The sequence below is a fragment of the Ipomoea nil genome, unplaced genomic scaffold (assembly GCF_001879475.1).
Source record: "Ipomoea nil cultivar Tokyo-kokei standard unplaced genomic scaffold, Asagao_1.1 scaffold2279, whole genome shotgun sequence".
Taxonomy (NCBI): domain Eukaryota; kingdom Viridiplantae; phylum Streptophyta; class Magnoliopsida; order Solanales; family Convolvulaceae; genus Ipomoea; species Ipomoea nil.
The window spans coordinates 531,746-550,294 of NW_017618707.1; the positions used below are offsets into that span (position 1 = coordinate 531,746).

Sequence of the window (18,549 nt, forward strand, 5' to 3'; positions counted from 1 at the left end):
ACTAATGATCTAATCTATTGGAGTGTGTTTGGTTTATGGGGTTAGACCGAAAGAATGAGAATTAAAATCATACACATTGTTTGGTTGATAACTTTTTAAAACATACGTATACGATTTGATTACCATTATAATTACAAAACTCATTACATAATTTAAATCAAGTATCATTCTATTAATTCAGTCTTATTCCTTCTTCTTTCGCCACGTCCTCATTTTAATTAGTCGCCTCATCACTCATCTCTCCTCACTTCATCGACTTTCTCACTGCATTATTGCCTACTCACTTCATCGTCACTCTTAAAATCAATTGCCCTGATTTTTTTATTTTTGTATTTTTAATAATTTTATTCCGATTATAGAGTTATACATAACCAAACATTACTATTATTTAATAGGGAAAATTGCATTTTTCGTCCCTAAGATATAGGATAATTGTAGGATTCATCCCTAAGTGTTGTACGTGCCCCACTTTTCGTATCTAAGTTATAAATTATGTTGCAATTTTTGTCCTTTTTCTAACAGAGATATTAAATAACTGTTTAATGTAAAGATAATTCTGTCCAAACACATTTAGTCCTTCAAGGTTCGTTACTTTAATATTTTTTTTCATATTTTAAACATGCAAAATTTACGTTCTGTGATGATACTGCTAAAATATTTAGTATCAACAACATTCGTAAAACATTTAGAACCTAAATACAAAGCTATTAAACAAATACAGAGTAACAATTTAACCCAACTAGCAAACAAACAAAAACTAAGCCCTAAACAAAAAAACAAAAAATTAAAAAATTAACAATGGATGGAGTTTGCCAAGCAACTTGTGCTCAGATGACACCTCTTTGGCTCTCCTTGAGGGGAGGTCACAGGATCGAATCTTGGTGGCGGAGTCTTGACTCTTTAGACGGCAATAGATTGAGAAAGTATAGAACATATACTACCTTATAATAGAGTCAATAGTACTCAAAGAAAAAAGCAAAATTAACGAAATTGCTTAAACCAACTAGTCATCGAGAAATTTTTGGAATGCTTCGCCAAGACAGAACGTCAATTTTGTGTTTTGAGATATGAAAAAATGGTAGCGTGAAAGGAAAGGATGTCTAAGTGCTTTAAAGAGTCAGTATTGAAAACCTACTAAGGTTGTGCTTGATTACAACAAGAATACTTTTCGGGAACTATTATAATTAGGGCAATATTAAGGACTAATGGCCCGTTTGGTTCACGGAATAGGTCGGGAATGGCATAGCATTCCCAGTAATAGGCTTATTCCTTTGTTTGGTAACCACTGCTATTACCAGGAATAATATTCCTGGTAATAGCCTATTACCTCAAATAAGGTAATAGCTATTACTAGGGCCCCCCTGGTATTAGCCTATTACTGAACGCTCAGGAATAGATTTTAGAATCTATTTTCTTTTTTACCCCTTTCTTTCACCTAATTTTTTTTATCATATATATAAATTTATCCTATTTCACTACCGTCGTCGCCGCCACCACCATCACCGCCGCCGCCACCACCACCACCACCACCACCATCCCGCCGCCGCCACCACCATCGCCACAACCATCGTCACCCCCGCCACCACTGCCACCGCCACCACCACCACTACCACCCTAGCACCACCACCGCCGCCACCACCATCACCACCACCGCCACCACTATCACCGCCGCCGCCGCCGCCGCCGCCACAACCGTCGCCGCCCTCACTACCACTGCCACAACCGTCACCGTCACCACCACCACCGTCGCCCCCACCACTGCCACTGCCACCACTACCACTACCACCCCAGCACCACCACCACCACCACCGCCACCACCATCGCCTCCACCACCACCACCACCACCATCGCCACCATCACATATTTTTATAAGGGTATTTATGTCTTTTAAAACATATTTCATTTCTATTTCTTAAATCAACCAAACACTGTAATATAATTCCTAAAGCTATTCCTTCCGCGAACCAAACAATAGAATACAATTCATATTCTATTCCTTGCCTATTCCATTCCTTATGGAATAGCATTCCTATTACCTCAAAATTCATTCCGTGAACCAAACGTGCTGTAAATGTGTTTGGATAGAGTTTCCCTTACATTAAACAGTCACTTTAACTCCTTTGAAAAAAAAAAAAAAAACAAAAAAAAAAAGTCACTTAGCACTTTTGTTAAAAAAAAAAAAAAAAAAGGACGAAAATTGCAACGTAACTTATAACTTAGGGACGAAAAGTGGGCATGTACAACATTTAGAGATGAATCCTAAAATTATCGTATAACTTAGAGGCGAAAAATACAATTTTTCCTATTTAATATTGGTAATCACTCCAATTCCACACCCTACTACAAAACATACAAAATAGTGAAAATACGTTCACCAAAACTCATTCTAATTATATAATTTTTTTTATTTTACTAGAATGAGTATTTTTTTTATGACTTACATTTTTGTTAATAGCCAAACACCCCAAAAAAAAAAAAATTTAAAAAAGACTAATTTAAAATTTTAAATAGGCCGAAAAAATTTCCAACCAATATATAAATAGTGGTCGGAAATTCTGACTACTTAGTAAAAGTGGTCGGAATTTCCGACCAATGACAAAAAAATAAATAAATCACTTTTTTGTGATCAATAATGAGTCACAACGAACATATCTAACATATACCACAATTCAATATTTAGATGCGACTTTATTAAATAATTCACAACTTTAAAGTGTGTGGAGACAAATGAAATAATCATCTCATATCATAACTCTTGGATCATGTACAATTAAACTTTTTATTACTAACTACTAATTAGAGGCAATAGCAATTGACAAGACCACTGCTAATACTAGCCATCCCAGTATGAAGTACCCAACCAATCTTGTAGGTCTTTCATCCTCTGGTTTCTGCACGTACACCACTATATATTTAAAATGTAAAATTAAAAAGTAAAAAATAAGCTAAGTTAAAGAAGTATTGTTTAATTTGTAATTAATTATTAGGCAAAATTACACTTTAATTCATCAATTACTTTGTGGATGTAGACACATTGGTCCCTTAACTTTTGAGTTATTGATACATACATCCTGATCCAATAGAGTATTTGAGAGGATATAAATCACAGTGAATCAATAGGAAAATGTCCACTTTGGACATAATTTCACATTGTGACTGCGGATGTTCGAACATTGGTCTCTTCTTTCAAATACTGTCTACTGAACTAGTGAGCTAAGCTCGTGCCGGCTAAGTGAAATAAATGTATATACAACTAGCAGATGATTACGATATGAGATGTGTTGATCATGTTCTAATTTAGAGACCAAATGTATGTGTGTTAATTTTGTAATAAAATGTGGAATAATTATATTATTAAGAGATTAAAGAGTGTAATGTTTTGGACGTACTCTGGGAGGAGGCGTTCCTCCTTTAGGGGTTTGAGTAATGTCAACCTCAAACGGCCACGTGTACGTATCTCCCATCTCACTCCTAGCCAAGCTCCAATCATACAGTCTTCTCTCCTCCATTGTTGACAAAATTCTGTATGATTCCTACTACCATTAATCACAAAATTAAAGCTTCTAATATTAGATGCATATATGGAAACTTTATTAATTTTCCAATATCTTATATGTGTAATGTTACGTTGGAATAATGCAACAATTGATATAATTCTTCCAAAAGACCTGTAAGAGTTGAAGCTTATTGTTTAGGTCCTCTTCTTCAAGCCCCTCATTCTTTGCTTCCTCAACCTTCTTGTTATATGCAACTAACACCTGCACCAACATCAAAATCAACCAAACCATGCATGCATATTCAATTCAATACTTGAAAATTTCACAAATTTTCCATTTCACCCTTCTTATTTCTCGGATTAGAAAATATACAGAGATCATTACCAATGTCAACTCTTGAAAAGTATCACTATTCACGTGTGTTTTTCCCATTTCTCCATTCAGAGAAGTCTAATTCTCACTTCTCCAAAAACAATGAAAAAGTGGAGAATGGAGATAGGTTAATAAATTGAAGAATTGATTTTAGTAAACAAAGTTTTTCATTTTCTATTTTCGACTTCTCCAATTTTTTTTTTTTAATTTCTAATTTTTCACTTTGATAAATAACCCCATATGTTTTCAGTTGTTACTCTCTGATACACCCATGTTCTATTATTGTTGTTGTTGTTGTATAATTGCATAACCACTATTTTCTAGCATTTTCATGGATAGTTATAACACTTTACAAATAGTGCAATAATAGGTGGTTTTTATGATCCACAGCTACATATGTAAATGAAGGACTGAAAAATATATGGAATTAGTCTGAACACTTTTTGTTCTCTTATTTCTTTTTTGGAATTGGACTGTCACTCAAAATATATTATGCCTTTTTTTTTTTCAGTTACTGGAGTTTAGCTCTTAACTTAAAAGAAGACTATTCCTATACAGGTTATATCACTCGCTTTTCTATACCATAACTCTGAATAAACGTTTATGGATAAGAGAAATGTGTGGAGCTGACCTGTTCATATGGACATCCTCTTTGAAGTCCAAGGATGCCATAGTGGTCTACATCTGTTATTGCTGTGTTCTAGAATACAGTTCATTAGTATAAGATGTACAATAATGTCATTAAAAAAAAAAAAAAAACCAGCTAAAAATATCCCAACTTGACTGAATGAATCAAAATCAAGCCAAATTCCATTTGAACTGAATGCAACATTATATTAAACACCACCACTTAAAAAAAAAATTGAATTTTCTCCAAAATCACACAATTATATATTGTAATTTTCCAAGGTATGTTGGAAAAGATATAGGCCCTATTTGGTGATAGTTGGTCTATCAATTAATTTTGACTTGTTTAATCACTATTAGCTATTTGACTTGATTAAACAATCAATATGAGTGTTTGATTAATTATTTTTTTGTAACAGCTTATTACTTCAAAACACTAAAATTCAAAAAGTTGCTCAAATTAAAGCAGCTTTTTGAGAAACTCATTTTATATGTAATCATATATCAGTTAACAAATAAATTACCAAACATCTTTCTATAATCCGCTAATGCTGTCAACTAGTCAAATTCACTAACCCAATCAGTTTACAGCTATCACTTAACAACTATTTACCAAACACTCCATAATTAACTTAATAAATTAAGAATGTGTTTTTAGTGATTACCAATGCCGCGGATGGCCTTTTCAGCATTAAGAGCTGAGATGAGAGAAGGAGGTCCGTCGGAGACTACTCCAACCGGCGTTTCTTCCGTCTCCGTGGTGGCGGCAGCCGTGTCGTCGCCGGAGGAGCTCCTAACGGCGGCGACCAACTTTCTTGGGTGATATAACGAGTAATTCGCAGCATATGTAAGGTTGGTGGTGGGTACACTAATGGTGTTCCGGCCATTACCAACTTCAAGTTTGAAGGTGGGAGACAGTAGAAAATTTTGGGCACAAAGATAAGCATTCCCCAAAGTGCCTGCCATGGCTACCAATTCTGCGCTCTTCTTTTTGTCGCTGTGAATTGCATGATTTAATTTGGTTATCTTTGTTTCGCGTGTAGATAAGCCTCCAACATTTCATCACCACAAATAATGCATAATATACTTTTCCATGGCAATTTTTGGCTATTATAATATTATTAATAACTTTTCATGTGCATTGGGTGAATATAAATGTCTAATTTTATTTTTAAATAACTACTTCAAAGTATATATATATCAATGCAAGATTATATAAGAGATGTCCATGCATATGTAATTGAATGTATAATTTATTTATTTAAATCGGTAATTCAAAGTATTTGAATGCAATATAATATATGAGAGATTAATTAGAATTGTTACTAAAATAAATATTTGTAATTTTGTAAAAATGCTAGTCTAAATATTTAGTCTAAAAATGATGTATAAATAAATACTACTTTTGGTTTGAATTTCTCTAAATCTTTTTAATTCTCTTTCAGGTAGCATTGTCATTGTCTTCATCTTCAGTACTTGTTATCTTTTTTATTATTATTATATTGGTAATGTGTCATGTGCAATTGGATTACTGGTGGTAGTATAGAGGGCAGCGTCATGCAATGAGACTATGGTGTAAGAGGTGGTGGATTTACCTTGTTGTGTTTGTTGTGTATATGACTGGGATCTTAGTTGTACTATGAACTCTTGATTACGGGTGGTAGTCGTAGTTTTTCTATATATGTTTCATGTGTTGTGAGATGTGTGTTGTACATTCTAATGTGAAAGTATTGAACAAAATATTAATATTTATTATATTTGTAGAAGGTTAAAGAGTAGTACCTTTTGTTCTTGATTCATAAATTGTTTACTTCATAGTAAAAACAATGACTTTGTAGGTAGTCCGAATACTGATGCCTCAATATGTTCAGTTTCATGCAACGGTAACTATTTTTGAAATTTCTTCATTTTCTGAATTTGAAAGATTGATTGCAACGATATTGTAGTCTAAGCATCGTATCGTACGTGAGGAAAATTGAAGCGCAACATTTAAACGGGGGGTGGGGGGGGGGGGGCGGGTGCAAATTATGCTATGGAACCATCTCACCTTGCAAGGTGGACACGGTTCTAAAACTATCATAATTGTGAATATAGAGTTCAAAAAGAGAAAATTTCAATTTTGGTCACACAACTATAGGGGCTTTGTTAATTTCAGCACCTAACTTTCAAAGGTGTCAATTTAGTACCTTGAGTATGTAATTTTTGTCAATTTTGGTCACTCCGGCCAAATTGCCGGCCAAATTTGACCGGAAAAAATTAATCCAACATTTAATCTAAAATCTGAGGGGCAAAATGGTATTTTCAATCTTTTCTCCTAATTAGTGTTGACTCGTTCAGAATGGAGATGGAGAACTCAAAATAACAGATTTGACCATTACCTTGACCGGAAATGTCCCCGGAGGAAACTTTTTCGTCAACAGCTCTCTCATTCGCCTAACAGCCTTCACTTTGTTGGCTAAAATGTCCAGTAACATACAGCAGCAACTCCTTAGTCTTTAACGGAAAATGCTCAGTTAACCAAATTGACGATTTTAGGTTTTTCACAAACTCCTTCTCCTTCGTCTGCGAAGGCGGCGCAACCGGTATCGCCGTCGATCTTCGCCGCGGTTCTGGAATTATGTCTACACTATTTCGTGAGACACTAATCAACTCTCTATCCTCCCGAACAAAGCTAGTATGGTGTCTCTGTCGGTTGTCTGAGTCAACGGAGACGCTGAATCGCGAATTCTCGACAACTAGAAATCCTTCGTCGGCATCTTCCTCAATCTCCAAGTCTAATGGTAATATTTGCTCACTCCCGACTTCTCCGCTGGCGGCTTTCCCTAATCGAAAGCTGAAAGTCACATTGTGCACCTCGTAAACTCTAGATTTCCACTCTCCAACGCTCCCCGTCTTCTCTTGACCTCTCCAATTCATATGGATGATGAGAGTTGCTTTCGTCACGTCCATTCCTGGACGATATACGCTCGTTTGGCTAAAAAAAAATTGGCAACATCACTGTCGGTTAAAGGACTTCCAGCATTTTTAAATGCATTGAAAATTTTCCGGTCATCGTGGTTGAGAATTAGAAGTGAACCGACAGGAATGTCAAAATTGCGGTCGCCCTCTGAGATTGGCGTTATGGATGTGTCTGCTCTGAGATTGGCGTCGCGTTTCCAGATCTTGTACGTATCCAAAGGGGCGATTTTTGCCAACAAATGGAACAATTGAGCTCTCGAAATGAAAGAAAATCTCTATATAGAAGTCGTGCCTCCAGAGGGCGGAAAGCCAGGCGGGGGAGACGTCGGCGCCACTTGAACCAGGCGGCGAGGTGGTGGTGCTGCACGAGCGTCGCGACAATGTCCGAGCACCTCCGCACAATGGCCTCCTAGAGAGGGTTCCAACCAGCAGCGTTCTGGAGAGAAATGTCTGCTCCGACATTGGCAAGTGTTCGGACAACGAAACCATAGTTGAGGTGGATACCAAATGCAGAGGCGTCTCATGGTTGGGATTGTCCCATCGGTCTAAGACGGCGGCGATTTTGTCCCCATCTGAGTTCCCCATCCCGATCTCCATTCTGAACCGGATCAAACTACACCAATTAGGAGAAAGAATTGAAAATACAATTTTGCCCTTCAGATTTTAGAATAAATGTTGGATTAAATTTTTCCGGCCAAATTTGGCCAGCAATTTGGACGGATTGACCAAAATTAACAAAAATTACATACTCAAGGTACTAAATTGACGCTTTTGAAAGTTAGGTGCTGAAATTAACAAAGCCCCTATAGTCGTATGACCAAAATTGAAATTTTCTCAGTTCAAAAATTATAAACATAGTGTTGTATAATTATGAACATAGAGTTCTATAATTATGAACATAAAGTTCTGTAATTGTGAATATAGAGTTCAATAATTGTGAATATGAAGTTCAAAAATTATGAACACAGAGTTTTATAATTATGAACATAGTGTTTAGTAATTATGAACATAGAGTTCTGTAATTGTGAATATATAAAGTTCAATAATTGTGAATATGAAGTTCAAAAATTATGAACACAGAGTTTTATAATTATGAACATAGTGTTTAGTAATTATGAACAGAGAGTTCTGTAATTGTGAATATATAGGGTTCAATAATTGTGAATATAAAGTTCAAAAATTATGAACATATAGTTTTATAACCTTGTAAGGTGAACACGGTTCTATGGCGCGCATAACAATTGACAGGCGATACTATATGTACCGCCGTTTTGAAAAAATTGAGGACAATATTTACCACTAATAATTTAGGAGTGACATTGATAATTGACATATTACTGGCTCTATTACAATGTGAATAACACCTCCACTGAAACTCGAACTCACAACCTTCTAAATAAAAGTCCAACCCAAGTACCATTAAACCACATAGTCTTGGTATTTTTCCATTAAGATAATTTCATTAAAATTCAAAATGATCATTATCATGAAAATTAAATCTTTATCACGGTTCTATGCATTGGTGAAATATTATTTTGATATAATATTTTCTAAATCAATAAAATATCTATATAAGCTCCTAATAATGTGCCCATAAGCAAATAGTAGACATAGGGTGTGTTTGGAAATGACTTATCAATCAAATTTTGATTTATTATTTAACTAGTTTTAGTTATTTGATGGTCAAACAGTTAATATTATGAGTCTTTGGTAAAACAGTTTTTTTTTTTTATTTAACTAATTGATATTAATAAGTTGAAAATGAAAAAGCTACTTTGATTAATTTATTGGTATTAGCTTATTGTATTCTCGTTTTAAAAGTTTAATTTATTCTTAATAATTGTTGATTATTATAGTGTTTATATGTATTCAATTTTTTATTCAAATTTATATTTTAATATTATCAAATTGCCTAGAGCCAGGGACGAAGCCACTGTGGGGGCAGCTGCCCCTCTCCCACCGGCAATTTGGACAGGTGGACCATTGTTAAAAATTGCATAGTTAGGGTAATAAATTGTTAGTTTTTAAAGTCGTGGACTGAAATTGACTAGAATCTAATAGTCATAGGACCAAAAGTGTAATTTTTTCATGCTTTTTATGAATTATTTAATTAATGTAATATACAATTTTATATTATACTTCATTGTATTCGAATTAATTTAGAAAAACTTAAAGTTGATCTGACTAAAAAAAATTAAAATTAAAAAGCATTTATGAATATAGAGTTATTCAAATTATTTTATCTAATTGATTATATTTCATATTTTATCCTAAATATTTTCACATTTTTACCTTACTCAAGTATATTTTTGGCCCGACCCTAACAATCATGTAATATATCAAAAATATTCTATTATAATTTATAATGTATTTTATATTTTAACCTTATTATTGTTGTTTGATATTTTGTCATTAACATTTCTAACGTCATTTGAACTTCGCCTCCCGCTAAGATGATTTTCTGAATCCCTCCCGACATAGAGCTTGAAATTTTAATTGACACACGGTATAAGAGACACACACATATATTATATATAATTGCATTAACCGATATTGAATTATTTATTATTAACAACTTATGTTTATTCTATTTTTATTTAAAATTATATTTTTAATATTGAACAATTAATAAGAGTATTTATTTATAATTATAATTATAATATTATTAATAATAAAAATATTGCAATATATTTATGACCTTATAAATCATTTTATCATTTTATACTTGTAGAGATATGACTCAATTGTATTTTCATGTATAGTTCAATTGTAAATTTAAACATTATTCCATGTTAAAATGTTTGTATACTAGTGTAAACCCACATATACTTTTTCAATGTAGGATAACGACTAATTAAAAGCATTTTTCAAGCTCTAGTTTTATCAATTTCATTGGTATATTTTGTGAATCAATTTTATCATTTAATCATCAGTATCTGGATTGATAGTATAAATATATAAAAAAAACATCATCTCAACTAAAAGAATTCAAATCCACTTTAACTTGACTTAAATCAAAATAGATTTCACTAGAAACATTATCTCATAATGACTATTTAGATGCCATTTTTTACTAATTTTTTCAAGATGTGATTCTAAAGCCCATTGCTAACTATATATTGCCTTCTTTGTTGGTAGGTGGGTCTAATGTATACTTTAGAGAAATTTAAACTTTACATGAAACTCATATTTATGGAGATTGGTAAGGGTGTGCAAACTTCGGATAATTTTCAGTTAACCGATTGAACTGACAAAGTTTGATTAATTGTTTTTTAATCGAACTTTTTCTGTTCGGTTAATGGTTAAAGGTTTTTCCAAAGTTCTGTTAACAGTTAATTCGGTTCGAAAGTGTCGATTAACCGAACTTTTTAATATATATATATATATATATATATATATATATATATATATATATATATATATAATGTATTAAATATTTAAATGTAATTTGTTTATAGTGTTGTTACGGTATTGTTTTTGTATATTTTGTTATGAATTTATTAATAATGTGTATTATTTTAATTAAATTTATTATTTTAGGTGTTATTTTTAGGATTTTAAATTTTAACTTAAAAAAAGTTTGGTTAATTAATCGGTTAATCGGAAAAAAAATTCAGTTCGATTAATTCGGTAACATAAACTTCAATTCGGTTAACGGTTAAAGGTTTAAATTGGTTTGATTAAAACGGTTCGGTTAACCGATTGAACACCCTAGAGATTGGAGAGTCGGTGTCTTGCCTTTCTAATGTATGAAATTGACTATGTCAAATCTTCAGGTGCTATGTATGATGCCTTGCTTCTTCTTATTTTATTTTAAGTTATCCATAGTTGATCGGTCCAAACTAAGAAAGTCAATAAGCTGCTCCCAAACCAAGAAAACCAATAAGCTGCTCTCAATAAGGGTCGAACTTTAGAACTTGTAACCTACCCACTGATCGGACCCTAGTTTTTATGTGTGCACAAGGGATCCAATCACAAATTCCATCATCTTAAAATTTTTTTTTTCTCATTCATGTTTCCGGTGGGATTTGAACCCCCACATTGCTGCCTTCTGTCAGTCGTGACTTCGAGTATATAACAACGAACTACTACACTAAGTATAGTGATTAATTGAGGAGCCCTTAGGGTTGGGGTTCAGCCTTTTGGAAGAAGTATAGTGATTAATTTTAGTAATTTTCCTTTGAATTCACACTCATAATTAAAATAAGTTCTTTTTTTTTTTGAAAACAATTAAAATAAGTTCTTAATAATAATAATAATAATAATAATAATAATAATAATAATAATAATGATGAGGAGGAGGAGGTTATTAAAGTAGAAAACGGAGTAGAAATGAGAGAGAGATTCAAAGTTTCTCATCACATTACATTACATTACATTAAATTAAAGCAAATAATAATATATGTAGTAATTAAGTACTTAGCTTCTCTTGACAGGGTCAAAGTTGGAAACGCCAATAACAGCTCCAACAATGACTGCAACCACAACCCCTCCCGCCACTATGCTCAGCAAGAAGTTCTTCAGCGACGGGCTCACCGCCGCCTCCGCCGCCTCGGGAACCACCATCGAAGCAGTCAAGGCGGCGGCGGTGAGTCCAGTGATGGCCTTCTCCTTCAAAGAGGCCGAGATTTGGAGCCGCTTGCTTGATCTTGAGCAGACGACGGACTTTGAGGGCCGCCTCGCCGGTAATGGGTTGAAGAAGGCTGCGGCGCCGGGCGGCTGCACCCTCTTCTGGCTGGCTGCGATCGGCGTAGCCATTGACATTGAGGCCATTTTGCTCTCTGATCTGTAGTTTTGTCGATCTAGCTAATGGGGAAACTGTTTTCTGAGATCAGAAGAAGAAGAAATGGAGGGGATGAACAATTGAAGGAAATGGTAATGATAGCCGATAGGCGGAGAAGGGAGGAGGGAGATTTTCTGCTCACATGGCATCTCAGATCTGTCCCACGTGGCAGCTCTTAACTCTGTAATCTACTCTGCAGGATAGGGTTATCCTTTGCGGAAAAAGGAAAACGATTGCATATCCTTCCATTCTCTCTCACTTCCAAAAATAATAAATCAAATTTGTAAATTCTCTACTATTTGTTCTACTCTTTCACTTTTAAAAATATCAGACTTTCATATTATATTATAAATTACAAATATAATAATAAAAGAAATTTTAAAAAAAGTATGGTAGCGACCGTTTTTACTGTCATTTTGGCGGCAAAAGCTGCCTAGCAAATTTGCTGGCTACATGGACAACCCACCAAAATAAACAATGTTTTTTTTAAATTTCCACATCATCTTGCCAATGCTATCTTTGTTGGGATAATCTCAATCTTATATTTTTTTTTTGAGTTAATTCTCAAAATGATCTTCCGTCTATAACATTTTCTTAAATTAGTTCCTTGACTTTTAATTGCAACCAAAGTGGTCTTCCGACTATTGAATTTTAAGCGAAAATGATTTTCTACTTGATTATCCTACATTTTGATCGCAAATTGAGGAGAGCAAAAACCTAATTTAAAAAAAAAAAACAAAAAAAAACGTGTGCAAGCTGCTAAAAGGGAGTCGTAGATTTATTAAATTAGAGTGCAAAACTTGAAAGTCGAGCTACTAAATTGAGAAAATGTCATAGCCGGAGGACTATTTTGAGAATTAACGCATTTAACTATTAGTTGGTGACTATAATTTTTTAAGAATTTATTTTAAAATTTTTAAATGTGTAAAGTAGATATTTTGATACATTATATTAAATAATGATATTTAAGTGAAATTTTGTTACATAATTATTGTGGTATTTAATAGCTAACTTAGCAAAGATAAGTTGAGATTTTTATTGAAAAACATTCACACTTTTAACTCCATCTACAAAATACCTAATACATGTGAAACATTAAACACTTGTTTGCATCTTAACATAGAATATACATATTCTGCTCATCTTCTAAAATTCAGTGGCCATTTGAAGCAAGGAAACCTGAAGGGTGTTGTGTGCCCTGTTGCCTGTTGCTGTTGCAGCATTCTAAGTTCTAACATAGATCCATGTCGTAAAACCCGAAAGAAGATGGTAACAAGTTCATGCAGTGCAAGGTTTCTGAGGATGATACTTACATTCAATACTTGAATGCAGAATCATAGACGAAATACCAGAAATCAAAGGCGAACCGAAGAGCTAACTAGGTACTCATTTACTGCCCCGAGCTGCTGCCCTTGACTCGACGAGATGAACTTCTTGAGGGAGAAGATCATATCTCATATCTAAATCCTCAAAAATTTTCTTCATCTCCAAGATAAGCTCAGTTCTCCTCCGATTCTTCTCTACGATGTTTTGGAAGTTCATTGTGTGATTGAAAAACAGTGCCATCTTTATCTTATTCATATTCTCGATCTCCTTCACGACCACACTGTGATTGGGATGCCAATGGGAGCTTTTCTCTAAGTATCTGAAACAGGAAAATATAAGTACACATCAACCATAGTGGAATGGTTATGATATATATTGAACTTACATCTTTACTCTTTCTTTTAAAGCTCCTATCTTCTCCAATGGTGTCCTGAAATCGAGGCAGAACTCGAAGCAATCACTCATATCGGGGCTTCTGTAGAAATTGCTGATAGGCCTAGTGGCAAGAACTGTATTTGGATAGTATATTTTCTCATTGTCAAATCTCAAGAACACTGTTGTCAAGATATTCATCTCTTCAACTGTCATCTGCAATTAATTTCGAGATATATGATATACGGATTACTCAATTGAAGCATGTGCTCCACCTCAACTAAAAGCCTAAGCTGATAGTTGGATTGCACATTAATGGTTATATGCTCAACATACTCGAGGAAAACAAGAAATAGTTCATTGCCATCTCTTTAATTACCTGAACGCCATCGATCACACAGCGATCGCCAACATCAAAAGGGTGCATCACAAATACGAACACGATGGCCTCGAATATCACCTTGCAAGTGTTACCAAACATAAAAGCTGCAACCACGAGTTGCGATGAGAGGAAGACGAGGACTTTCGTGGTAGCTATTCCGATCAATAGAAGCCAAATTATGATTATTATAACTATAAGGACAACCGTGACGAGCTTGTTCAATTGCCTTACAGCAGTCTTTGTATCGTTCAGGGCGTGTGACAGCGCTTTGCGCCCATTGTAAACCTTAACCTGCATGTACCAAGTACATCAACACTGAGAAATGAAACTTTTGCTCAAGGGTCAATTCTGTCGAGCATATATAATATATAAACATAAATGTGCAGTCCAACTATCAGCACAGACTTCTGGAAGGTCTTGGCTTATAACTTTATTTCATATTGTATTCCATGGAAATAAGAATTTCATAATACCACCCATTCCATCAAAGCTTTTCTGTGGATTTGTCCAGTGTCAGCCACATCTATCATTTGGAAAACCAGATCCACCTCTTCTTTGATCATGAATCTCATCAGGTCATACTCATCAATATACCTTCACAAGAAAAAGAAAAAAAAAAGACTTTAAATTATGATGCAAATAAAGAAAGATAATCGAAAGAAAGGTTTTTGTTGGGTAGAGGTCGGTGAAGGGCCAAGTCCAACAACAGGTAGCTAGGGGATTGTTAGGCAAAGGCCTGTAGGGCCAGGTCCAATACTAGTGGCTAGGGGATTGTTAGGCAGAGGCCTGTAGGGCCAGGTCCAACACCAGGTGGCTAGGGGATTGTTAGGCAGAGGCCTGTAGGACCAGGTCCAACACCAGGTGGCTAGGGGATTGTTAGGCAGAGGCCTGTATGGCCAGGTCCAACACCAGGTGGCTAGGGGATTGTTGGGCAGAGGCCTGTAAGGCCAAGTCTAGCACCTTGCCTCGCATATAAGGAAATAAAGTTACGCCTTCGCTCTAGCTATAGCTTTTGGCGCAGTGGTAAACGTTTGATCCTAACAAGAGGTATCAGGCGATATAAGGAAATAAAGTTGCGCCTTCGCTACTAACAATCCTGTGTATAAGGAAACAAAGAATTACGTGGCGTTGGGGTAGCGAGCAACGTTCCTGAAGATGTGATAGGCAGCAGCAATGGCTTCCTCCTCGTTAGTAATCTGCTTATCTGCTTGGTCATTCTCTCCATCGAAAGCACTTTCATCGAACGCGCCAGAGATAGTGCACAATCCCGAATTGGATATGACATCAACCAGCATTTTCATGGTCCAAGCCGAGACCTTATCCCTCTTCATCTGATGAAGCTTATTGATATCAACCACCTCTTTCTGCTTCTTTTCCTTCCCTCCTCCCTTCTTTGGTTTGTCGAAGCTAAGCTGAGCGGTGGTACTATTTGCTCCTACCCCGGCCATCTGGGCAGACTCCATAACTGGCAGCCCCGAGAGCGTGAGTAGAATGTACTGATGAAACAGAGATTCCTGAATTCTGTCAAAGAATGTGTTCACATGAAAGGAGGCTGCAAGAATCTTAAGCAGCAATGTCTTGAGGAGCCACAAAAATGAACCGATGAGCAAAGAAACAATAGTCCAAGTAATATAATCCAAAATTTTGTTTGCGAGATGTGTTCTTCTAACCCCCGTCGTGAATAGCAACACCCAAGTGACGAGAACCCAACTCAACCAAATGAAAACCTGGACAATCTTCTTCAAGCCATACACGAAGTACAGAACCTTCTTCTTCAACAAAAAGTTGAGCTCGATCAACAAGGCGATGAAATGTATGAGCCACTTCGACACCAACATCCCGCTGATCATCACCATAACGAGCACGACCCACTTCCAGATCTCCAACTCCCAAATCTTGAAATGCTGCAGCTTTTCGGTGGTCAAGCAGGCTATTAGAAACCCCAAAAGGCCAAGAAACACCAGCCAATCCATCAGAACTTTCAGTTTCACTTTCCTAAGCCTCAACTTTTTCCTTATGTTCACTTTGTTATATATCGCCTCGTGTTCATCAACCCCACCAAAACGCCCCGGTGATGCCATCACTGGCGGCGTCTTCTGCATCACAGACACAGAAACTGTCCTCGCGAATTCCCTTTGTGTAACCCCGGGAGCATTTTGGCCCACACTAGTCTTGGGCGAAGCACGACTAGATGCATTTGATCTCACATCATGGTCATAATTTTCCTCAAACATACTAGGATCAATAGGCACAGATTGCTCCCCAAACCTCGATTTGGATCTCGAGTAAACTGACTTTGCGAATGACTTTCGCCGAGTGAGAGTGTCAGTTCCTGGGATTCTAGGAGGCTTATTGTGGTGGCTACCCATCTCAGGAGAGGGACCACTCACTGGGACCCCCTTCTGAGAAGCAAAAGATGAATCAAGTGATACTCTCTGTGGTGAATTAGCCAAAGGTGTGCCTTTTTGATCCCTTGAAGCATCTGGAGGATTATTTCTTGAATCTTTATCATCCCCATGGATCAGAACAGCCACCTCACAGGATTTCTTGAATTCTCCACTACTACCCATTGAACCTCTACTATTTCCATCCATTGCAATCACACCACATCAAACAACTAACCCAAAAACAGAAGAAAAGCAATTAGCAAAAACATGGGAACATAAAAGCCCTCCCCTTTTCCCCCCTCATCAGCATCTAAAATTTAAAGCTAATAAAAAAGGGTTTCAAAGAAATTGTCTTTCCTATACACATTTTCTTGTACACATCTAGAAACAACTGAAAAACTAGAAAAATCAAACATTTTTGACTATGCATAACATATCTAATTAATATCACACACATTTGAAGTAAAACCCAAACCTTAAATGTTCAGCAGCAAAGCATCAGACTTTGTGCATCAAGAAAGATTCGATCTTTTTGTGGGCTGTGAAGAAAATAAAGAAATATAGCAAGTAAATATAAAGGGCATAAAAAGTTAGAAACAGAGATCAGAAGCAGATATAATGAATGAAATGTGTGTGATAAGATTAGCTGGGATGGTTAGTATTGCTGACTAGTGAGTAGTGAGTTGCCCGCAGGCCACAGCATCATATTTAAATCAGCGGACAGTTTGTACTGGAAGCAGTTGGTGGTGTTGAAATTATTCAAACTTTAGCCCCAAAAGTTCAAATAAATTGTGATATATTCTAACATAAATTTGGTTAATATAATATGTGTTGAAGTTGTATCCGACCCAAACTTGAATTATGTGTTATAAATATAATTATATTAATTTTTAGACCTAATAATTGTAATTTGTCAAAATTTCCATAATTTATACTTGTTATGAATCTCATGGTTTTTGCTATATTTTAGTATATGATATTTTTAATTTTTAATTTTTATAGGGGACCAAAATTTTTCATCTAATGTAGCGGTATATAATTCGTATTTCAGTATTTGATTAATAAATAGATTCTTTTTTTTAAGGTGAGGTAGAATCAGTTAATTCATGGCAATTAATGAATAAAAAGAGTTAACATGAGGATATGTTAAATATTGTTTTAATATTTCATTGTAAGAGAAGCATTAAATATTGCTAGCAAGTTTCAAATCGTAAAAATAATTTAGTGAAAATTTTTGGTCAATGTGGCAATATAATATTCATATTTAGGGAAAAGGGTCAAATACACTCTCAAACTTTACACGAAAGTGCAACTAGACCCCTGATCTGTAATAACGAGTCACTGCGGTTCCGACTATTTTCGAGGAAAAAATCGACAATCTTAGAACGATCGCCAGTTACTTTCTTTGAGGAAGGCAACTAGTGGGTCACGTTATCTAGACAACCCACCGGAGAAGGCAACCATCGCCTTCATCCAAAAATGATTGTCGATTGTCGTTTTCCCCCCGATTATTATCAATGATTGCAGTCAACAGAATACGACAACGGTCATTAGTAGCTAGTGGCGGTCAACGACGACATGCATATCGGTAACCTATTGACTATCGGTAATTGGATTTATTTGACTGAATTTAATAAGTTGAAGTAATTAATTACTCATTTAAAAAATTTAGGGGCCTAATTGAACTTTTGTATAAAGCTTAATGGTTTATTTAACCATTTTCCTTTCATATTTATATTAGACTAAGTTTTGTAATAATAAAAACTTTTAGCCTCGATTAGATAGTGTACGTTTGTGGCGATGTGTTTTTTTTTTTTTTTTTTTTTTTTTTTTTTTTTTTTTTTT

The 18,549-nt window shown here is 35.2% G+C and overlaps 2 protein-coding genes and 1 pseudogene across 5 annotated transcripts; all 3 read right to left on the reverse strand.

Moving 5' to 3' along the window:
• Positions 1–2,653: 2,653 nt before the first annotated feature.
• Positions 2,654–5,557, reverse strand: LOC109150355 (NAD(P)H-quinone oxidoreductase subunit U, chloroplastic). 3 transcript variants are annotated; one of them, XM_019298258.1, is made up of 5 exons: positions 5,162–5,557; positions 4,501–4,562; positions 3,669–3,758; positions 3,390–3,533; positions 2,654–2,905 (listed from the first exon to the last, which is right to left on the reverse strand). In XM_019298258.1, the coding sequence occupies exons 1-5, from the start codon at positions 5,460–5,462 to the stop codon at positions 2,834–2,836; spliced, it is 669 nt and encodes a 222-aa protein (XP_019153803.1). In that variant the 5' UTR covers positions 5,463–5,557; the 3' UTR covers positions 2,654–2,833. The 3 variants fall into 3 exon arrangements, with proteins under 3 accessions (XP_019153803.1, XP_019153802.1, XP_019153804.1); XM_019298257.1 differs by having other exon boundaries at positions 2,654–2,891; positions 5,162–5,556; XM_019298259.1 differs by having other exon boundaries at positions 2,654–2,891; positions 4,501–4,569; positions 5,162–5,270.
• A 1,272-nt stretch (positions 5,558–6,829) lies between these two features.
• LOC109150383 lies at positions 6,830–8,051 on the reverse strand (annotated as a pseudogene).
• Positions 8,052–13,311: 5,260 nt separating this feature from the next.
• LOC109150657 (mechanosensitive ion channel protein 10-like) lies at positions 13,312–17,369 on the reverse strand. 2 transcript variants are annotated; one of them, XM_019298642.1, is made up of 6 exons: positions 17,180–17,369; positions 15,440–16,934; positions 14,791–14,911; positions 14,315–14,608; positions 13,949–14,151; positions 13,312–13,882 (listed from the first exon to the last, which is right to left on the reverse strand). In XM_019298642.1, exons 2-6 carry the CDS (start codon positions 16,909–16,911, stop codon positions 13,624–13,626), a joined length of 2,349 nt encoding a protein of 782 aa, XP_019154187.1. In that variant the 5' UTR covers positions 16,912–16,934; positions 17,180–17,369; the 3' UTR covers positions 13,312–13,623. The 2 variants fall into 2 exon arrangements, with proteins under 2 accessions (XP_019154187.1, XP_019154188.1); XM_019298643.1 differs by lacking the exon at positions 13,312–13,882 and having other exon boundaries at positions 14,102–14,190; positions 14,274–14,608.
• Between the last annotated feature and the right edge of the window lie 1,180 nt (positions 17,370–18,549).